The 24,029-nt window shown below is 40.3% G+C and overlaps 1 protein-coding gene across 5 annotated transcripts in view; it reads right to left on the bottom strand.

Moving 5' to 3' along the window:
* Positions 1 to 24,029, bottom strand: part of MAP2K5 (mitogen-activated protein kinase kinase 5) — a 263,311-nt gene that overhangs the window by 38,561 nt on the left and 200,721 nt on the right. For 3 of the 5 annotated variants that reach the window (XM_070468703.1, XM_070468701.1, XM_020891250.2), the window contains 4 exons: positions 22,395 to 22,421; positions 22,051 to 22,083; positions 3,198 to 3,259; positions 194 to 239 (listed from right to left, as the gene is read on the bottom strand). In XM_070468703.1, the coding sequence (XP_070324804.1) occupies positions 194 to 239; positions 3,198 to 3,259; positions 22,051 to 22,083; positions 22,395 to 22,421 (168 nt within the window). The remainder of the gene's footprint in view (positions 1 to 193; positions 240 to 3,197; positions 3,260 to 22,050; positions 22,084 to 22,394; positions 22,422 to 24,029) is intronic. The other 2 variants (XM_070468702.1, XM_070468704.1) reach the window with 1 other exon arrangement.

The raw sequence follows: 24,029 nt of genomic DNA, 5'->3' as shown, positions 1-24,029 counted from the left end.
CTTGTGACCCTTGAGTGTGAGGCAAAGGCAAAGGATTCTGCATGAAGCTTCAAAATGGTGATGGGTTTTTAAGAAGTGGAAACTGCTATCTGAGGATGTGAGCCTCAAGAGCACCCACCCAAACGAAGTAGATCATACTGGCTTTCTGGAGTCTGTGGATACTTTAAATCTGTAACTAAAAACATCTACTTACCATCAGTTCCTCAGGGGCTGGCCTTTCTTTTGGCTGTTTTCGCATGCTGTAAGAGAAGAACCTGCATTATCTGTGTCGCTCGTAAATTGTGCAATAATTCCCACCACTGGCTACTTGCTCTGGAATTTGAATGTTTTCAAAATTCATCACATTCAATTCTTGGCCAAAGCATTAGCATGTGTTCTCTTTCGTTTATTCTGGCCTTCAAATAATCAGGTTTGGGGGGAAGCTCATGAATCAAAAATACAAAGTTTTTTTTGTTTTGTTTTGTTTTGGAGTTACTCTTGTAATACAGATAAATAATTTAAATTTATCCTAATTCTACTTTTGAATGAATTATGAAAAAAAGCAGCAATGTTCTCTTCCTGACTTGGTTATCAATTCACTTCAAATAAATTTAGGGAATCATATACTTCTTTTTTGGTAACTGGGATAAGACAACAAGAAAAGAAATGTGACAATCAGGTCAAATGAGAAAACATCTCATTTCTTCATTACTACTCGGAATAACAAGTCATATATAAAAGAGGTCAGACATCTAGATAATGCTACAAAATTATAAATGGGTTATTACATTACCTTGTCTTTCATTTATTTTGGCTGCTCTGCAAGTTGATATTTCATTAAAGAGCTGTGGGGAAGTTAAGTTTGCTTAAAGAATCACACTCCTCTTGCAAAAGACTTCGTCTGACATACAACAGGTATAATTAGTAGCTGCAGCATGTACTTAGTTAGGTGACGAAGCACCCACTCATGGGACTGAAGTAACCACGGGTAAGCTACCTACTGATGGCCAATTTATACTAAACTCAGAGTATCTGTGGGATGAAGTCATGAAAAGAGATTGCTGCTTCTGCTACCTGGAAAATCATAGATACTCTTTCTTCATATGTGGCAACCTCAAACAAGCAAGAAAAAACAAAAACAAAAAGATACAATCTGCATTTGCTGACAGCATTTTTTTTTTAAAGTAGAGATCTAATGATCATTTGGTAAATAAGAACCGTAGTTACAAACTGTTAATGACATCGAGGACATTTGCCTTCCCAATAAATAACCATATGCACCACTCAAATACTGCATCCATTAGCAAGTAATTCAAGCTGTCTCACCAGTGGATTTGGTAACACTCCTAATCTGACATTCCAAAGTAGCTGTATCTCTTGGGAAAACAAGGCTATTACCCACTATCATTTCTGTTTTGGCTTGACATCTGTGGAAATTTCAACACAGGTTATCCCTCCCTCTGTCTCCACAAAACTTTAAAATAACAGTTGATCAATTTTCTTTGGACAGAAGGCAGGCAAAGCCCTATCTGCTCAGAATGGGCCCCACCCCCAGGTTGGTCCCAGACCACACAGCGAGATAAGCAGGGTGGTCAGGGCACAAACCCAACATCTCTGAGCAGGTGATGCCCAAACCCAGTGCTCCAGGCAGCTCAGGAATTGCACAGTTTGTTTTCCAAAGTGTACATTTCAAAATGGGACATTCCCATCGTGTGCTTCCGTTACTAGGAATTCCGCATAAAGGATATAAAGAGACTAATACATATTTCTAGATAATGGTTCTAGTATTAATGAGCTTAGGATTCCAGTGTTTAACCAATATGTATGCTTTTTAACAACATGGCACATTTTGGAAATAAAATGTTTGCAGAATGAAAGTAGTTTTTACCAGCTATGGAATATTATATAAGTATTTTAAATAAACAGAAATAGTGCTAATAAAAATTTTAGAAGTTGGGGGTTAAAAATCTCTTCCCCACATATTTTTTCTATGGAATATAAACTACATAAGACATTTTTATTAAGAGGTAACATATTACACTTAGTCAAAAAGGTGATAAAGCTTGACATTTATATTAAGGAATATTTCTTGGTTCCACTTGAGCATCATCAGCAGATGGCTCATGGGGTGGGGGGGAGGGGAGAGCGTACAGCCATTCCGGGTTAGCAAGCACTCCTGAGTGCACTGTTTGTGCCACCACAGGAACCAAGGGCTCATCCTCCACTAGTGGACGTGATTCTGAAGGGGTGATGAAATGAGGGCCTTGGGAAGGAGGGAAAGAGGAGCAAAGGCAGTTAGGAAGGAGTTCCAGAATGTGCAGAACAGCTTCCGATCAGTTGTGTCTCCTGCTTTGGGGGCGGTCATTTCTATGCTCCCAATTTCCTCCTCCCTCTCCCTCTCTCCATGTCGGGGTGAGGGAGCAGGCAGGAGGATGGCAGCGAGGGAACTGGGGCTTCCAGGGCCACACGGGTGTGTCCCAGTAGGGGAGAGGTGGATGATGTGAAAGGGGTGATAAAAGAAAACTTCATTCTATGGGGAAGAAAAAGGCAGATGGCTGGAAAAGAACCCTTATACCTGTTTCCTCAGATGTAAAATGACAAGGGGTTGCCTAGAGACTCTGAGAGATTCTGTGGCCCCTTTGATCTAAATCCTGTGGATTTCAGTTCTTATAAAGGTTAAAGTGGGCCTAATGGAACCATGTTTTCATAGCCTCTCTAACATCAAAATTCATTGAAATGGGACACCAGTATTTTGTCTAAAATATAACCAAAGATAAAAGTTATTTACCGAAAATCCGATGAATTAATAAACTATTCTGCTTCCACTAAGTGACAGGCATTTTTATGGGTAGCTTGAGGTCCCATTAATAAAAATAAGCTTCACATGTCTGTGCAACAAGGGCTACAAAATTGTGTATTTCTTTAAAAAAAACAAAACAACTGGATAGCAACAGTATCTGTGCTCAAAGAAGTAGCCTGATTCTCAGAAGTTTATTAAAACAGGAAAAAGCCTCTAAAGTACGTTTATGGCCCTGTGTGTAAATAACGTTTACATAATTTAAACAATTCCTTCAGCTAGCTGCCCCATCTGCCCAAGGCCCTGAAGTCCCTCCCATCTCCAAAAGGAAGCAGGGAGAGCCATAAGGTCTCACGGAGCCCCGAGTTAATGGCATGTATCCTTTACATTGAGGGCACGGCATGTCTGCAAACAGGCTCACCACTGAGTGATGAAATGTACAAACGGCTCGGAGAACTCTCCAACCGGAAGGACGGGCGAATCCTGGGAGGGAGGAAACACAAGTCGTCAAAAGTCCTTCTCTTTCTTTACACCCTCCACCCCCATCCCAAAGAAGCAAATAAAGATGACCGCATAACAAGGATTCACCAGCATGTGGAAAGGAAAATAAGGCATCATCCAATTAAAAAAAAACAACTGTCTATACTGTCTTTCACGTTGATGTAAAAATGCCAAATTTAAAGCCACACACATTTTACAATGGTGAGAAACAGGAGAGCAAAGAGGGAAGGGAGGTGAAAAAAGGACAATGATAGCCACGGGGTAGGAAAGAAGGTAGGAAAGTGTAAATGAGAAATTAATGATTATTTAAGTAACACACAAATGGTTGTGTAATTAACAAAGAGCTGTGAAATTATTCTTCTGTTGACCTTTGTTTCTTTTACTGGATTTGCTATTTATTTACACTTTCCTTTTTATTTACATTTATTAGTATATTCGGTTGCTCTTAACTGCTTGCCTTTAACTGAATCATGTGGGTCAGAGTTGGGGTTTTCTTTTTTTTCTTTCATTTTAATAGAAAAGCTTTGAAAGGGGAAGAGCTGTCTACTAAAAAAGAATTTCAGCCTATTTGCCAGTCTAGGCAAACTCATCACAGGAGAAAGCCAGTGAATTAAGGACGCCCACCTTGACCACTGGCAGAAATAGTGTGGGGATGGGAGCCACTCAAGGGAGCAGGAAACTACCACAGCAACAAACCACAATCGCCATGTAACACAGGGAGCAAACCCCATTACCATTCGCAAAGGAAGGCTTTAAGAATTTAGGAGTTTTTCCAAGAATGACAGAGAGCGCCACTGTGTTTATAGTGTAACAGCTCAGGATGTAATGAAATTACACTGCAGAGTACTTTAACAGTCATCTCATTAGACCTACAGTTGGAACAAGAGAGCCACATAAAGTAGGCAGCTGCAAATGACTCCATTCTCATCCATTCTCATTTGCTATTAAAAATACCTTTCGGCGGCTTTTTTCCTCCCTGACATCCCCACACAAAGTGCCCTGCAAAGTATGATACATGCACCTATTTAAATTAACAAAGGAATGACTTATTTTAATCTCACTGTGCTTTGGAGTGCTTTGGCCATTTGGATGAGCAATATATCATTACATACAACCTTCTAGCGCTGCAGGCAAGAAACTCAGAGCATGCAGCATTTGGTGGGAGCCAAACAATTTCTCTAGCACACAACTGTGTCAAATGCATGCATGTATTCATTATTGAGAACGAGAGGAAATAGCTTTGATGTAGTGGAAAAAAGAAGATGATAAAAGCACCTCTGCAATATGCGTGTCATTATCAATGGTGGCAGATAGATACAATTGCACAGCCTCCTCTGTGATTAGTAAATATACATATAATTGCTGTGGCCAATTATCAGAAAAATGAGATCGGTAATTACAAGACAGAAAATTAACTAGAACTCTTATTAAGGCTTTGTTTCCAATTCAAACAATTGGGAACTGGTGGAAAATACAATTAAATCAAAAGAAACTGAGGGGGTCAAAGCAGCCCCCCTCCCCAAAAAATCCCAAAGAGGTTAAAAAAAAAAAAAGGAATGTGAACCAAATGTTTCTTAGTTTTTGCATATCTGTCCTCTTTGAATTGATTCTGTTCATCCAGAGGAGAGGCAGGTCAGTAATCATAAAGTTAAAATTCTCATCAGTAGAGACAGGCTTCCAAGAGGAAAAGAAAAAACAAAGGAAAATGGGAGTGAAATAAAATCTTGCCAAGTTCACGGGATTACATGCAGGCATTAAATAGAGGGGACATGAAAAATGGGGGGCTGAAGAAACAGTCTGCTCAAAAGAAACAAGGCACATAGTAACATGACAAGTCCTCGATAAAGGAACTATAAAATGGTCACGGAAGTCCTATCAGTTTGAAGAGCAAAAATAAAACAAGATATCAATTTCAGCCCAGTCTGTTTTAGGAAAGCCATATATATCACCAACCTGCGAGATTCTACAAGGCCCAGTTCAAGAAATGACATTTTACTGCCTCAAACACTATTAGTAAAAAGATATTTCAAAGTCTGAGGTATAAAAATTATGGACTCTGACCAGGTAGTATTTTCTGAGTCATTCCTTTCTGAAATTTTTTGGGATGTGGTAGTACTGGAAGTATCTGAGTAGCAGCTGCTTTAAGATGAATGTTTAGGAAAGTAAAAGCCTAGTGTCTTAACGTGGCTGAATATTTACTGAGATGGTTAAAATTCTAGACTGGTTTTCTACAAAGATCCTGGTGTAAAACGTGATGCTGATGTGGGCCTCATTTCAAAGTATGATACCAAGAGTAAATTGATGAACTATAGGCAACTTGATGAAGATGTCATTTTAACATGGATGAGAAAGAAAATGAGGGAACTGTGACATCTGTGCATGGGTAGTTAATTTTGTTTAAGACCTGATATTGTAGCCTGTTAAGTTCCTCATAATATAAAACTAAGGAACACTGGGTGGTGCCCATGAATAATTTATTTCACTTGTGAAAATGCCAGCACAAGTCGACTTTGCAGAACCACCGAGTGGATTTTCATCGCAGTGGTGCCTGGAAAGAATCCGTCATCAAACACGCAGGGGAAATTCTAATCTCAGATGCATAATGCCAGATACTTCTTTTCATTTTAAAATCCATGTCTCTTGTCTCAGAGAGAATTTTCTGAGATACAGAAGACTGACTAGTGCCTGGGTGGGTGGGTGTCAAGAATGCTACATGAAAACATGGAGGCAGGGAGTCCTCGGAGAGCCTCCTCCAAATCCACAAAAGCATGCAGGCTGTTAACATCCCAAAGGAACAAACACACTTGATAGCAGTCACCATGCTGAAGAATTTTTCAGGTATACTTTTCTTGTTTAAAAACAAGCTTAAAACAAGTAAAATTAGAAGTTAGTTTACATCAGGATGTAAAAAAAAATCTCCAAGAACCTGTCTATTTAATTCCAATCTGTGCATAGGGGATGGGGGTGGCGTCTCCGTGGCCCCCAGGGAGGGAAGCAGTCATTCACCTTGGGGTTAGAGCAAGACAGAGCCATGCCCAAGGGGTCGGAGGATCTCTAAAGTCCTGCTACTTTTGCTGCTGCTTATCAAAAATCTTCTCTGTGAAACATGGGTTCACGCAAAAGGAAGGAAAAAATACATTCTAAAAATGTAAACACAAATTAGAGAAGCAGTTGCACCAACAGCCAGCACTGGCGGAAAGGCTCTAAATTGTTAACAGAAGTCACTGTCTTTAGGAGCTTGGGGGCCGCACCTCACTGGGAGGGCTTCTGCGGGACACTTCTCTGCTGAACTTCTAAGCACGGAGGTACGGAACAAAAACAGTGGACACAACCTTAACCACAAGTCGTGACCTGAGATTCTGGTCCCCAATCTACTTTAGTGTCCTGCTTAAAGGGACACAAGCCGGATCTTGTTACAGAACAGGCAACTGTTGTATAAAAACTGCCCGGGCCATTTCAGTAAGCAATTCTGGTCATCACAGAGGACAGCCTTCAAGTCTCAGAGGTTTCATGAACTACCTGGTCAGCCCCACGTGCTGAACAACTGGAGCACAAGCAGGCGGCAAGCTAGGGAACAGTGAAGGACAACGGGAAGAAAGTTTGAGTGATGCCTTTGCCTTGTGAATAATGAACGGTTCAGGAAGGTCAACCCATTACAACAGAAACTGTTTAATTATTAATTATGCACAATCTATGAGCAAAAGGACAAGTTCAGAATGTTTAATGTATGCTAACTTCAGCTGGACTCTCTCTGGGTATTTTGTTATTAGCACTTGTCAGCAAGGTACTCAAGCATAAAGAAAGGTAAGCAGCAGAAAATCAGAGCGTGTGTGTGTATGTGTGTGGACCTGCGATGAGGAGGGGGCGGGGAGGAGGTCCAACTCCAACCACAGCTGCTGCTAGTTCAGCTGCAGAGTAAGTATGCCAAAAAACTACACTTTATTACCTCAAGAACAGGCAGGCAAGTTGGACACTCCAAACAGAGACAATACAAATGAGAAAAACACTTTTGAAATGACTTACTTAAAAAGGAAATCATTATTTCAAAGGCATAGTTTTTTTTAAAACCATGATGTTTCTTGGCTTTAAAGGATCTGTGTCATTTATGTTTACACACATGCTAGTGCACACACACACACACACACACACACACACACACACACACTAGTGCAGGTAAAACTGGCAGAATCTGAACAAACTCAGTGGCTTATATCAGTGTCAATTTCCTGGTTGTGATATTGTACTATACTTATGAACTGTTACCACTGGGGGAAACTGGGTTAAGGATACACAGGATGTCTTTAAATTATTTCTTATAAATGCATGTGACTCTAAAATGATGTCAAAATAGAAAGTTTAAAAGTTAAAAGGAGTTTTTTTTTTTTTAAACTCATTGAGGTCCACGTTTTTAGTAGAGTTCTGTTTTGAATAAAGGAGAAGCCTGGTATAACTATTCAACTGGAAAAAAGGTTGAGGAATCTTTGCTTTAAAAATGTACTTGAGGATTTAATTTTTGCCTTTAATTCATAATAAAAGATGACAATGGACTCTGACAATGATGTGGTAGTCAATTCAGACACTGATAGGCAGAGACACAAAATATTGTATAAAAATGATACCACCATTCATTATTTATTTATTGCTTCACTCATTCAACAATTTTCTTGACCCTCTACCATATCAAGGTGCTTGGGTGGGCACTGCAAGATGACTGATACTTAATCCACATCCTGGAAGAATTCACGTTGTTCCGAGGGATAAGATGTGCACTGCTAAGAATGATGGAAAGAAACTAGGAGAGTCTGCAGGGCTGGAATATCCATCTTTGCTCTCCTACTTTCTTCCATCCTCACTGCCAGAGAAGCACCTAGGGGTGAAGGGACCTTGAACACCTTAATCTCTGCTATGTTCCCTTCCTGTGTGCAAAAGAGACATTCCTTCAAACTAAGATTATACACTTATTGGGAGTAAAACATAAAGAAGACAGAAGGACAAATCCTCAAGAATCTCAAGGTGTTCGCCACACTGGTGAATTCTGAGGTCAGCTGTGCTGTGATTAGATTAAACCAGACAAGTTAAGCGAAATATGGCCATCCTTTTTAACAGCCTATTTATAGACTTCTTGGTGTCAAGCCATCAAGCCAAAAGGTAATTAACATCAGACAGTCACCTATGGTCTGACCAGAACTGAGAGCTATGCTCTAACATTTTAAAACTATATTTTTAAATTCAAGCCTCATGTTCCTTTGGCCTGGCTCAACAATTTTTGGCCCTGCACACTGGTGTTCATACTAATTGGCACAACTCTCCTAGCTTGCTCCATGTCTGTCCACAATGCTGGGGTGGAAGGTTGTCTGTGATTCCAATGGCTTCATGTCAGACTGTGTACAACATTTTGCTTTATCAGATCTCAAGTTGTTTTTTGATCCTCCCCTGTTCACTGCCTTAAAGTGGTATCTTTGAGAGACAACTGGCAGAATCCACAGGGCAAATCTGCTCTTGACTGGGGAGGAAACCTTGTTTGCCTGGGCGGGGGTGGGGTGTGGGGAAGATACACAAAAACAAAAGAATCAGATCCTTGCCTTTAAAGATCTCCACAGGGGACTTCCCTGGTAGTCCAGTGGCCAAGATTCTGCATTCCCAATGCAAGGGGTCCAGGTTCCATCCCTGGTCAGGGAACTAGATCCCACATGCTACACCTAAGGCTCAGCACAGCCAAATACATAAATATATTTAAGAAAATCTCCACAGAAGTCATCTCCAAACCAAAAATCTACCCATCTGAAGTGTAATCCAACGGTAGATTCTGGGAAATTAGCTCAGTTTTAAATATTTTGAAGGTTCTCAATGTTCACATCTGTAAGTTTCTGCTATAACAGACTGTAGCCAGGGGGGGAAAGGCAGTCACATCTCATCAGAGAGAGAGAGGCGGAAAATGGATAGACAAGTGTTCAGTCAGAGAGTAATTCAGCCTGGTTAATATATTAGTAAATCAGAATTCCACACCAGGCTTGTACAAATTCAATCAATGCTTGTTCAGAACACTTAGTTTACTTAAAAATGTGGCCACTTTGTCAGGGAACAATAAGTGTTTTGACCCTAAAGTCTATTTTTGATTTCACAATCAGATAGAACTGATCTCATCTGCAGGATGCGATGAGGGATAGCGCTGGGTGAGAAAGAGGCTTTGCGTTTAGGAAGGCTTGTAGATGGACGTCATCAGAAAAGGAAGCCTCTGACCCTCTTCAGCTGGAGACCACGGAGCCCTTGTCTTACTCATCTCACTCCACATCAAGACTTGAACAGAGAAAGTGAAAGATGATTCAATTTCCACTCCGGGTCACCCCATGCTCTGGGTTGCCAGAAGTGACGAATTACACATGTGGGCATTTGGGTGTGAAGTTCTATCCACTGGGTCCTGGCTGACAGCATCAGCTCATTTAACTGGTCTCAGGTGGACCTGGAACCAGGGGCAAAAGGCTAGACTCTTCACCACTGGAAACATCCACCTTACCTGCAAACTGTTAAATCATAGGAGAACCAGCTACTAGCCAAGAGAACATCACGACCAGACAGCTTATAAAATACACAAAATATAAATGAACAGTTCTAAAGAAATCTCTGAAATTTGAGATTATGCAGTCCCCACTCTCCTCCCCCTTTTCTCCTAAATGTTTTGGCAGTTCTTCAGTACTGGGATAAAACAGAAGATAAACTTTGTCATTTATGTCAAAACTAACCCCCCCCCTTTTTTTGTCATTTAAAAGACTTACATTTACTCAGATATTTTCTAAACATATGGCAAAGATCTCGGTGTCTCATAAAATTCCCTGAAAATCGGTAGGTGGAAAACTTGAAATGGATTAATTTCTTAAAACCATATTTGCAATTGCTTCTTTTCCAAAGTCAATGAACATCTTTTTTTCTCTTTTTATTTTAGGTCTCTTGTTGGTCATAAACTATAGTTCACAGTATTATTTAGAGGAGCCTATCTGAATGGTAAACACACACATATACACACAGACACACCGACATTCACGTTATGTCTTCCTTTTCAATGGCTTAGGCAGAGCAGAAAAAAAATGCTTGTCTCATACCAAAGGGATTTCATTTACAAAAGTAAAACCCATTATTGTTCCCTACCACTCTCTCTGTAGTCTCCCAATGCATTTCTATTGCTTTTTCATAAAACACTGGTGCAAATAATCAAGCATGACCATTGACATCCATGAGATTGAGTTTTAGGAACCATTAAATGAGCTCACCCTCGTGGGAAGCCTCCTGCTCAGGCTAGTCTAAAGGTAATTATTCAGCAATTCCTACCTGTGGTTTTACCTAGTCCCTATATAGTGTTTGAATTTCATACACTGGTAAGGTTAGTTTTTTTTTCCTCAGGAAAAGTCCAGCTTACACATGTTTGATCCAGGACCTAAATTATAATGTTAATATACACACTACCATTTCACCAGGTTCTCTGCGTAGAAGTGCTGATTAAAAGCAATCTTAAAGGTAGATCACAAACTATATTAAACAAAAATGCAAGAGGAAAATCCAGGAGTGAAAAAGAGCCCTTAACATGTTCCTAAATGAAAGGAATTATTCCTTTTTTTCATTGGTAAAGGGTTAACATCGAAACAGCTGAACTACATCCACATACTGTTCAAGGGCAAGAACCTGGCAGGTCCGTGTCCTGAAAAATCAACAAGCCATAACGCTACCCAGATAGACTCAGGGAACTTGCTGAAATCCGAAGTCCCCATCGCCACACTGTGTGTCCTCCTGAATGTTCACTCAACTGTTAGTTATAATAATTACTGCTGTTTGCCACCTACACTGCCAGCTACAGATACAGGAAAGAACAGAACTTCCAGTGGCTTCACAGTGTAGGAGTGTCAGTTGTATTTGCTTACACATTTTTATAAACCAATTCAAAGGTGATGTCAGCTGCGAGTCGCAGGTTGGGAATTATATGTCAAATTGTGCCATACCTGGTTCCATACAATAAACACAGACACAAGGGGATTGAAAGCTGGCTAAAGGAGATACTGAATCAGTTTAAAATTAGCCAGTATGAGAGGAACAAAGAGAGGAACAGGGAGGGAGGAAGGGAGAGGAAGTGAAAAAAACAGAACTACATACTGTGAAATGAACAAGTTCAGTTAGAACGTTCATCAGGATTTGGAAAATCATAATGCCATCTGCTACTCTGGACCTCAGAACATCAGGGATCTCATGGGCCCAGACGCTTCCATTTCCAGGAGGAAGGAAGGAGCTTAACACTCCCTGGAATGCTGCCTCCGTTCTGGAATGGAGGCAACACCCCAGCCGACCAGTTTGGACTCTCTTTTGAGAACATTTGTACAGCTCACAGACATGTTTTCTCTGGTTTAGGGAAAATTAACGGCAGGCAAAATGATTACGGCGACTCGGCAGTGAGGCAGAGCAGGGCCCCAGCCCGAGCTGCATAACTGACCCTGGCATCCAGCGTGGGCTCAGGGTGTGTAGGTCCCATCATGGTGGATTAAACGAGCACCGTCCTACGGCTGGATAAGACCTCACAATAGAGCAACACATGTTAAATGACAGCAGCCAAAACTGGCCCCACCAGGCAACTGCCCATTCACAGAGCTATTCAAGAGCCTTCACCACCAAGAAATTAATTCATTAATAATACATCAGGCTTCGTGGGCAATTCAAAGAAAACAACACAAAGCTACTTGTTCAATGACTGTCTGAAGATGCAGAATTTTCCCTGTTTAAAAAAAAAAACACTAATCTAACTGACTTATTACCAAGATTAAGATCATAAGGATGTTTATGCTAATATTTTGATTAGTGAAAAAGAATGGAAAAAATCTATTCACTGAATTCATTCAGTGCCACTGAGAAATAATAAAAATATATATATTTTTCAGCAGTAGCTAATAAAATCTGATTTTATACAGCTGTATTTAAAAATTTATTTTTTCCCACTTTAAATGACTATATATTCTTCAGACTATCAGGAAAATTTCTGTTTTTAAGTTGCTGCTTCTGTTACATTTAAAAAATTTCCTTCCTTCTTTCTCCTTCCTCCCAACAACTCATAAATATGAATTAAATATAATTATAAATGAACAGAACATTAACTTTTGGATTACTGCTGTGTTTTGGTAGAATGTTAATGTCATTTCTAAAGAAACAGTTATTACCAAAAGAAAAAGTAATTACTAAAGGAATCATGGCCTTTATGCTAACCTATTTTCAATCTTCAAACCACTCAAACTACATTAATTTAAACATACTGGACTTTTCAAAAGAAGTATTAGATTTCAAAAGATTGCCTTACATAAAAGAGGAATATCGGTTTTCAGGATCCCAATTATACATTCCCGACATTCTGAGACAGAGATCTAGTTAACAATACTGCAGGAGGACACAACTATTATGTATCTACTTGTATCAACTTACCAAGTTTCTAATGCCTCCCAGTCATTAAGTTGTACAAGTTACAAATAACATGAAATCCCACATTATCAATACCCATTTAAGCCAGTGGTTAGAGTGTCAGCCTGTGGTGGGAAGCTCCAGGCAGGCATGGGTCGTCCGACAGTTCAGGCCATCGAATCTTGTCTCACTTTAAACTACCTGCAATTTACGTGCTGTGAAAGCAACAGGCCATCCTAGGATGCTGGAAGCAGGAGGGGTGGGGATATTCCTTTTACTCTCGGCTAACTTCAGAAATCAGAATTATGGTGAAGGCCCTTGGGCAAAAAATGAATGGATATTATTCCCTCTGGAGCTGGTTAATACTGCTTTTTGAACTCCAGGGAGGTATTATTAGACAGCCTTGTTCACACATCCACACCCCTACCCCAACTCCCAGAAAGCACCTGCTATGTGCATACCCCAGCAACTTCTCAGTTAACCAGCCCTCAGTTAACCTAAGGAGGAGGGATTCTCCGTGAAGGAATTTTTAAAAGGCAATAGTTGTTTTAATAGCCAATCCTTTTGTATACATAAATCTTTCTAAAAGGAGTCAATCTCCTCCCTGCCAACTTAAACAATATGCAGAAGAGAATTCAATTCTTTTTTACAGGCATGGAGTCATTGTTATAGATAGTGAAACTGAACTGTGTTGTAATATACTTCTGCCCTGGGGGCATGTCTGCAATGCTTTCTAAGTTGTCTTCTTTTACAGTTTTGAAAAATAATCTCTCCCTTTGATGCCAGAATGTTCAGCTGTCGCTTTCTGCTTCTATCAAGGGCAGTCACAGTGTAGTAAAAAGAGCTGTGTCCTTTGGCCCTCAGTTTCCTCATCTGTAAAACCGAGTGTAGTCGGAAAGCAATGTGACATTGGGGAACACGGTGGAATGGCTGGTAAATCAAAAAGGTCAAGGCCAGACTTGTGAGTTTTGATAAAGGACTGTATTTATTAGCTAAGTATCTCCTCATCATACACTATTACTTTTTGGATTTGGTTTTCTGAAGTCTTAAAAAAGAGTAGTAACTTTTTATAATTATGCATAAATTTCATTCAACAAATAGTTATGAACAGATACAGTACTAGGAAGACGGGGGAAATAAAAAAGCCTGGAAACTTAAAACTTTAGCTGATGTACTTATTATAATTGAGTCTGAAACAGGAATTGATACAGTTTTTCCAAGCATAATTTTATTCATTTTTGACTGTGCTGGGTCTTCGATGCTGAGTGGGTTTTTCTCCAGTTGCAGAGTGGGGACTACGCTCTGAGTGTGGGGCGCGGACCTCTCGCCGCAGCGGCCTCCTTTGCGGTGGCGCATGCGCTCCCGGCCACGTGGGTCTCAGGAGCTGTGGCTCGTGGGGTCTGGAGCACAGGCTCAGGAGCTGTGCGTGTGGGCTTAGCTGCTCTGAGGCACGTGGGATCTTCCTGGATCAGGACTGAACCCGTGTCTCCTGCACTGGCAGGTGGATTCTTTACTACTGAGCCCCCAGGTAAGCCTGGAATTGAGTCTTGAACGAGGTGCTTGGTGCTGTCCTATGAACAGAATGCTAATTATCTCCTCCTTATGTGTGTGTGTGCCCTATCTCAGTGAGGGCCTGAATGCCCATGCCAAATGCTTCTTCTTGGATTCCATCTTCCCACTCTCCCCTACATGCAATTACTCACCAAATTCAGTTTATTCTATTTCCTAAACACCCTTTGAATATGCTAAGGCTGTCCTAATGAAAAGTCGGCATACTTTCTGATCAAGACTATAAACACAGTAAATTCCTGTTGTTCCCAATTCACTTTCCACAAGCCTGTCAGAGTGACTTTTCTAAAACACAAATCTGGTTCTGTTGATTCTCTGCTTAAAACTCTTTCACCCCCTCCTCTTTCATTTCAGCAAATGCTTTTGGGTACAATGTTTAAAGATTTTTCTAAACCTGGCTGTTGCTTCATCTGTTTTAATACTTTGCCAAGCAGTGCAGCCATACTGAACTCGGTATGGGCCTCAAGCATCTCTGAGGCCAACTCCTACTGGCCCTTGGGCTTCCCTTCTCCGTATATTATTCTCTGTATATTGGCCCTCTGGTATATTATCACCTGCTTCATTACAAGCTCTCTTCTCTGTGTATCCCCTGCGCCTTGTCTACACTTTGGGTATATGTGGAACTTATAAGGGGCTTCCCAGGTTGCTCAGTGATAAAGAATCTGCCTGGTGGTGCAGGAGACGCTGGAGACTTGGGTTTGATCCCTGGTCAGGAGGATCCTCTGGAATAGGAAATGGCAACCCACTCCAGGATTCTTGCCAGGAAAATTCCATGGACAGAAGAGTCTAGAATTTATAGGCTGCAAACATCATTAAATGCCTTATCATATATGCTCATTTATGTCAGTAGGTAAAACAGCAGTCACTGTGCTCCTCTGAGAGCTCATCAAGTCTCATCCCACTTATACCACCTGCAGTTTAAAGTTGGTGATGGCAGGAAAGCCTGGCGGGCTGCAGCCGGGGGGTCCCAAAGAGTTGGACGTGACTGAGCGACTGAACTCAACTGAACTCATATATGATTGTTTACGAGCCTGTCCCCCTAACTAAAGCAGAACCTACTGGCAACTGTATCTTAACTAATTCCCTATCCCCTGTACCTAACTCTGGGATTAATACAGGTTAACAGAATGATTGCTTGGGCCATAATGAGTGGTTTTCAAACTGTCATCTAAGGAACTCTAAGGTCTTTTATGTGGTTGCCAGAGGTGGGATGGGGACAGTGTGCAGACCTAAGCTTCCTAACCTGTGATCAAACCAGAAAGGCTTCAAAGTTAAAAAAAAATACATATATATACACATATATATATGTATATATATATTTTAACTTTCATGTGTCAAAGGACACCATCAAGAAAGTGAAAAACAATCCATAGAATGGGAGAAAAAATTTAGAATCGAGTGTCCAGAATACAAAAAGAACTCTAACAACTCAAAACTAGTAATTCAAAAATAAAAAACAATTTAAGAAGAGAAAATGCACTTGAAGTGAAAAGAAGATATCCAAACAACTAATAAATACATGAAAATATGCTCAATATCACTAAGTCATAAGGGAAATGCAAATCAAAACCACAATGAGAGACTACTTCATATCCACCAGAATGACTACAATAAAAAAAAAACAAACTGAAAATAACAAGTGTTGACAAGAACATGGAGAAATCTGAACCCTCATAAACTGCTGATGAGAATGTAACATGGTACAGTTGCTGTAAAATGCAGTTTGGAAGTTCATCAACAAGTTACATACAATGTTAATACATATATAAGACAAAACAAAGGTATAAAGGATGTACAAAAAGAGTGTAATCGGGCCCATCACTGGATAGGTAACTAAGGGTGATGCTGGCATTTTCCTGTACTTTGCTTGCCTATGGTTTTCTAAACATGTACTACTTGGATAATATTAAACAATAAACGTTGTTAAAATGAAAAAAAAAAAAAAAAAAGCTAAACACAGAATTTTCATGTGACCCAGCAATTCCACTACTGGGTATATACAACCAAGAAATTTAAAAACATACATCCACATATAAACTTGTTCACAAATGTTCACAGCAACATTATTCCTCATAGTCAAAAAGTGGAAACAGTCCAAATGTTAATCAACTGATGAAAGATAAACAAAAATGTGGTACATCCATACAATGGAATATTATCTTCCCATAAATACTGATAAATACCTCAACATGGATATACCTTGGAAATATTATGCCAAATGAAAGAAACCAAACACAAAATGCCAGATATTACATGTCCAATTTATATGAAATGTCCACAACAGGGAAATCCATAGAGAAGGAAAGTAGATTAGTTAGTGGTTGCCAGGAATTGGAGGAGAGAAAGGAACTAGGAGTTACTATTAACAGGCACTGGGCTTCTTTATGAAGTGATGAAAATGTTTTAGAACTGAGCTGTATACTTTATAAGAACGGATTTTATGTTGTATAAATTATATCTCAATACAAATGTCAAACAAAACAGAAAACAGAAAACAGAAATAAGTTTCTCTATGATGATCTGTACTGAGCAGTCCTTTTCAGCTGGACAGGATATTCCACACATTGATTCTTATGACAGAACCACTCTTATCTTGATTACTGTATCTTGTAATATGTTTCAAAGTCAGGAAGTTTGAATTCTCTTTGTTTTTTCTTCCCCTAAAATTGCTTTGGATACTCTGACTCCTCTGCATTTCCATATAAATTCTGGGATCAACTCATTCACTTCTACAAGAATCCACTGGGACTGGACTGAACCTGCAGACCAGCTGGGAGGCACTGCCATCTTAGCAGTGCTGAGGCTTCCAGCATCTTTCTTTCAAAGATGTTCTGTAATTTTCAGTGTAGAAGTTTTCTACTTCTGTTAAAGTTGTTCATAACTATTTGATTATTTTTGACGCTAACTAACTTGAATTGTTTTCTTAATCTCACTTTTGAGTCATTCATTTCGGGTTACTAATATGAAGAATTACAACTGATTTTCCTAGTGGCGGCGAGCGGGGGCCGCCCTCTACGTGCACAGGCTCAGCAGGCGTGTCATGAGGCTCTGTAGTTGCGGCTCGTGGGCTCTAGAGCACAGGCTCAGTAGTTGTGGCATGTGGGCTTAGATGTCCTGTGGCATGTGGAATCTTACTGGACCAGGGACTGAACCCATGTCCCCTGCATTGGCAGGCGGATTCTTAACCATTGGACCAGCAGAGAAGTCTCACAACTGATTTTTGTGTGTTGCTTTTATAACCTATCATGTAGAAGATACTTCTGATCAGGTATAAAACATGACTTACAGGAATTCACTTTTTCCTAGTAAAAGGAATAAGTAAACAGAAGTATACATCAGAAATTTGTTAACTGTCCTGCTGAGCACCTACAGATGTTAGATAGAAATTTATTTTTAGCTATAATATGCTTGAAACATATATATACACTCAGAGTAATAATCCATTTTTTTCTGGCTATCATATTTTAGATATCCTCAACATTCTGAAATACATCTGGGAACTCAAAAATGATTTGCAAGACAGTTTCAAGCCCTTCTGTCTGACATTTAGTTTTCTCCTTTTCTGACCTTGTGAACTTCTATTCATGCTGTAAGACCTAGCTTAAATGCCACATCTCCTCAAGGCCCTCTCCTAATCTATCCCCAGAACACATACTCTTCTGGTAGAACAAACTCTCCTGTTTCTGGGTTGTATAATATGCACCCTATAGTGAAGCATAATTATTCATTTCTGTTTCCAAGTCTGTGGCTGGGTAGGCTCAAGGGGGAAGTCCCTACTTCAGTCTTTGTAGTTTCCAGCACCTCAATTCATTGATTTCCTGGCTGGCTCTAGCCAGCCCTGGGTTTCGGTGACTCAGCCATCACCTCTCTGTTCCCATCTACCATCACCAGTGTGGCCAGTCCTTTGTTGCCAGTCAAACTGGGAGCCCACGCACTATGGAGAGCTCTGGATAGCCACATAGCCTCCTGGGTCCCAGTACACTGCACTGGCCCAGGATCTGCGACTGTGCCTCTGCCTTTCTACCCTGACTCACCTAATTTGCAGTTGATCTGGGAGCCTTGCCCAGAAGCCCAGTTCTCTCTGGTCTTGGAGGCTGTCCTGAGCATGGTGTGGTCAACTTGGGCTAGTATACAATGGGCACTTTTGAGAACTATCTGCTGAAATGAATGAACATAAGTCCACTCATTTTACTTCAGCAGTCTTATTTGCTCTTCTCAGATGAGTGTGTTTGACCTTACACATAGCACTTGGGTATCCAATTTCATTTGATACCTTTCAGTTTTGCTATCAGTCACTGTGAGGAGTGTAAAGACTGAAGACAAGATGATCAGATCACCAGGCTAACAAGTAGTCACTGACAAAAATGAAGAGTGACCACAGAAAACAGAGGTGATCACAAGAGGAGAACACAAGAAAAGCATGAAGCAGATCAGCACACCTTTGTTGGGCCATTTAGTCTGGGAGCAAATGGTTCTATACACTTCAAAAAGCCCAAGTATACTGCTGAGTGCCAAAGAAAAATAACACAGGCAAAATGGCTAAGAAATTCACTAAAAGAGAAAGGCAAGATCCCCATAATTCTATAACCCTATAGGACATCAACACATCAAAGTTTAGTTCAGTGCTGCGTTCAAAACATGGACTTGAGTCATCAAAAAAAGGTTACGATACAATGAAACCTTTATATCAGTGAAAAATGATATTCACCACACTTTATAAATAGGGTGCCAAAAGCAAATACATTTTAGAAACATTATTTCTAAAAATTCAAATTTTCTCATTGATGTCAGAGCTCAAAGTAGTTATCAGTTATCTTGACAGTAAGGGCCACCTTATTTCCCAAAGACATCAGATGGCCAAGGCATCATGGCACACATAGACATACATACATACATGACAACAAACCGAAGTACTTTACAATTCAGGCATTCAAGGACTTGGAGTGGACCGGTTATGAGTTTTACAGTAAGAAGTTCTCTTGAGAGAAGCAACTCTGAGGCAAATACGGTGACTCTAAGACAGCACTCACATGCTGAATTAGCCAGGTCCAAGCTGGATAAACTGCCCCCCCCCCCCCCCACTCCCCTGCCTGGTTCTTTGGCTACCCTTCCAGTTTCTATTCTGTGGTTCAAATTTCATGTTCATGGCTCTTACTCCTCTGGTTTAACTTTTGGTGTCTTCTATCTGGATCTAAAATGGCTAACTCTGGCTTTGTCCCACAATTCCACCTCCTGACTCCCAACTCCTGAGGTTCACCCCTGGCCACTCTAGCACCACCTCCTATCCACAGGATGTTGTTTTACTACTTCTTCATTCTTTGCCAGGCCACGCTAGGAGGTCAAGGTATATCCACATAAATAAAGTATGTTACACTGGGCTTTGCTTATTAGCTATTTTGTACGTGACTCCAAATATATCCATCTTATCTGAATTAGATTCCTTTGAGGGCGGTCCTTTTTGATTGTTAACTTTTTCCTAAGAGAAACAGTATAGGCTCACTGAAGAGCCATTTCATAATGGGGTATATCCCATGCCCAAGGAGTAAGATGGTTCAAATCCCGGCTGGTTATACTGACTCAGAAATAGAAGCCCTAAATGTCAGATGTAAATGAAGATAGATAGGTAATTGTCCTCTGGGACCTACAAGGGCAGACTTAGCCATTATATTAATAGAAAAGGTTCTCAAACTTTATTGTGCAAAATTACTTGGGAAGCTAGGAAAATGTAGATTCCTGGACTCCATTCCTAGAAAGTAGAATTCAGTGATCTAGGTCCAAGAGTCTGCATTTTAAACAACTGTCTTAGATAATCCTGATGTAGTTAGTCCTTGAACTGCCCATACCCTTTGAGAGACACTGTTTTACAGCAATGAGAAATCTGACAAACATGGGACAAGCACAGTTATCAAAGGATCCCACCAACCCTTCCTTTCTTAGAAGCTATGATGCACCTTGCCTAAGGAGGTCATCTGGCCAACTCATTCCTAATACTCTTATTACCAACCATCAGCTGGTTCCAAGATCAACTTATGTTTGTTTTAAAGATATATGTGAATTTCCCAAGTCTCCATAAAAAAGATATCAATGTTTTTAGATGAAATGGGAATAGATGTCTAATTTACAGTTTTCTCTCAACTGAGGAAGAAGCGCTATAAAGAAGAACATACTATTTAAGTTATAAGCTATTGTCCTTCATCACATAGACCTTCTCTTCTTAGAAAATCTCCCTATGATGATTTCAAAAGTCTCAAGATTTTACCCAACTCAAACAAGTAAACTATTTTACATTTAATAGCAATCACGGCTACTTTAAATAAGGAATACAAATATCCATTTGATCCAGAAAATCTTCAAGTGAGCTCTCCAGCAATACTCGTATTATTGGAGAAGATATCTGTACCTGAATATTCTGCTGCCCAAGAGTCTGGCAGACCAAGAACAGTAGAGCCCAGGAAATGTGGCAGGCTGTGCACTTGACTGGGTAGGCCGTTTCCCGGGACACCTTCCTAAGCAATCCTGAAGGGGGAGCTCACGGAAATCAGTTTAATTAGGAGGATTCTGGTGGGGATGGGATGCCTTCAGAATCTAAGATGACAGAAGACATTGATGAGCTATTAGATGCAGGAGGTCTGTCTGATATTTGAGATAATGGGGCCTCCCTTTGTTTCAGGATGATGCCTTCATTTTTGCACTCGCATGGTTTACGGCTTGCATGGGATATATGGACTGACTGATGCATCCATTAAAGATGCTGGAGCCCCATTCTTACTATGATTGTGGTATGTGTATGTGTTTGTTTTTTTCCTAGGAGGATCTTTATTTTTCCTCCCAAATCTCATAACTGGTTATACAGATGTTTAATTGAGAGGAATAATTATGAATTACGATTTTTTTCTTTCAAACTTTCCTATCTGAAACATTTATCGCCTTCACTACAAGCATTTCAAATATTGTAAAATTAAAGTTTAAAAAATAAACACTGCTAGCAGCCAAGCCCAAGCCCAGAAAAACTGTTTCTACAAAACATTAATGCTTCTTAATTGGAATCTTGTATACCGTAAGACTGCTAATTTACAGAAAAAAAGGAATTTAAAGGCAGAGTCGAAAGTAGAAAAGCTGACTGAGAATGAAATTCAGGTAGCTTAACTCCATGAAGGCAAAAGGGACAGTGACAGTGAAACTTGATGGATAAGGATGATCAGAGGTAGGGTGACTTAACATGTGAAAATACCAGTTAAAAGTCAGGAGTATGTTCGGTGGGGTGGGGTGGGGGTGGGGTGGGAAATGCCTAATTAGGAATTGAAGCTGAATTGTTAACCTAGAGCTTTTCAACACTTTTGTCACTCTGCTATGCTTTGGGTAAGTAAAGCAAGGAGGACAAATTTTATCCAGCTTATTTCTGCTGTTCAACTCTGACCCTTGTCTACTGAACGACTTTAAATATCTGTTACAGAAAAAAAATGGTACCACTTTAATTTCCGGCTCCATCCCCATCTGGCCAGAGAGAGGATAAATTAATATTATCGTGTTTTGTCTTTAGGGCTTCTGATACCCCCAAGGACCAGCCTGTAGGATAGTCTGTTTTGGCAGAGGTCCTCAGCCGGCATCAGAAGAGCGGGATTCAGGACAAGGCCAGTTCACGTAACACAGCTCAGAGCCATACAACACAACTTGCTCTGAGGATGTTGGGCACTGTGCTTCATTAGGAAACAAAATATAAGCTTTCCACACCATTAGGAATGACTTTAGGAGTGAAAGCACATAAGACGATGCCTCACCTCATCAACAATGCACTGCAGAAGCTGGAGAGGCTGCAATGGGAAAGAAGAGAGAGAAAAGTATTAGCCTCTATGCAATATCTTTACAGTGGAGTGGAAAGAAAAAATCATTAATGCAATAAAATATAGCAAGATTAATCAACAACAGCAAACTCTTATAAAAACATTGATGCTCAGGATGTTCTATTATTTCTAATGGTACCTAATCTAATACAGGCAGTTAAAGGTTTGCATTTTCTTCAAAATGCAATTTGCTAAGTTTAAAACAAGGCATTCAAGCATGCAAAGGAAGCAGCCATCAGGAAAAAGAAAAGTGAATTTTTTTCTGAACTCATAAAGCTTACCATTAAAGATCCCTGGTTTTTCTGAATCTGAAAAAAGGCAATATGTAATTAGCATGTCATAATCAAAATGACTCACTTGGACACATTATGATCACTGAGAGAAAATTATTGCATTGCTGGTGGCAATTTGTGGGCATGTGTTAACACAATTTACATAATGAAAATACACAAATGTTAATAGCTCGCTTCTCATTTATAGGCGAAAGTCAGCAGAATGTTAATTTCACACAACACTTTTTAGTACCCTCCAGGTTGTATTAGAATAGGGAGAAAAACCATAATCCATTTCAAAAGGCTGTTTACGATTCAGATATAAATAATGTTTTATATTGCTAGATTGTGAACACTGGGCTTAATGTTGCAATCATTGCTAATGTTATGAAGCTCACTCTTTTTAAATTAAAAACCGATTTATTTAAAATTGAAATTAAATCATAGTCAGAAATTAGAATTTTGGATTCCTGCCAGTGTCTGCTCACAATCCCCTATTTTGTGAAGAAAACTTTAATTATGTGGTTGAAGTATTTGCCTCTGACTCAAGAGTGGGTGAGGACTCCACCTTTTCCAAAGTTCCTCCAGCCTGTTTGCAGGGCAGCAATGCTTTCTGGGAAAATCAAATGCATGCAAGTTTTAACACTCCTTTCTAGGGGATGAGAGCTGAGTCAAAGAGGAATGCCTGTTCTGGAGGCAGGATGCTCACACAGCTAACATCGATAAACCATGTCTCTTAGAAAGTCACTAAATTAATAAAACATCCACTTAGTAGTTCAAGTATTAAACACTTGAGTGTCCCTCCCTCTCCAACCACCCCCCTAAGAAAAACTGCCTTGCAGTTACTACAAACTCAATGAAAATGGAGTCCCAGGTATTAAATTTCCTAAGGAGGAAAATTTCAGGGCTTATATACAATTACTGAGGGGTCAGCTGTTTGCTGTGATAGACTGTGCTTCAACAAGCTGGTAAAATATAGGTAAACTAGTTAATAGTTTCTTAGATGCTTTTAATGGTGCTTTTAGAAGTTCTTTCACATACACATTGTCATTAGATTGCACAACCACCCTCAGTCTGGCAAGGACGGTCATCCCCAGTCTAGGATGGGAAAAACTGGGCCTCCCAGAGATGGGGGCAGGCCCAAGGCCTCCAGGATCCGGCTGTGGTTCTTCTGGGGCCTCTCCCACGCTCCCCTCTCTCCAGCATCATATCCGCCTACATCACAGCATTCCTTAAAAACAACTGGATTCACATGTGTTTATATTTGGCATGGTAAAGTTAATAAATTACCAGTTTTGGCGCGCGGGTTCTTCTGAACCGGACTGTTACGTCTCTCCAGGGCAGAAGCCCTGTTTCTCCATTTCTTTTGCATCCCTACGGCTGACCAGCAGACCCTCCCACCCAGCGCCTGAGTGTTTTAAAAAATGTTTTCCCATGTGTTATCTTAACTGAACATGGTATCCTCTCTTTCCTGCTCTTGGCTCTGCATCATGCCCTCCCCAGGCACGACTCCCTGAAGCTTCCACCCGAGCTGGATTGGGTCTTAGTCTACTTTGGCAGTTCCTACTGAATACTGCGCCTTCTTATTCCTCTAGTCAGCGTGCACCTCTGTATAAGGATCTGCAGGGAAACGTTTACATTAAA

The sequence above is a fragment of the Odocoileus virginianus genome, chromosome 6, assembly GCF_023699985.2.
Source record: "Odocoileus virginianus isolate 20LAN1187 ecotype Illinois chromosome 6, Ovbor_1.2, whole genome shotgun sequence".
NCBI classification, from domain to species: domain Eukaryota; kingdom Metazoa; phylum Chordata; class Mammalia; order Artiodactyla; family Cervidae; genus Odocoileus; species Odocoileus virginianus.
The sequence above is the reverse complement of the archived record's forward strand: the minus strand, read 5'-3'. Positions and strand labels throughout refer to the sequence as shown.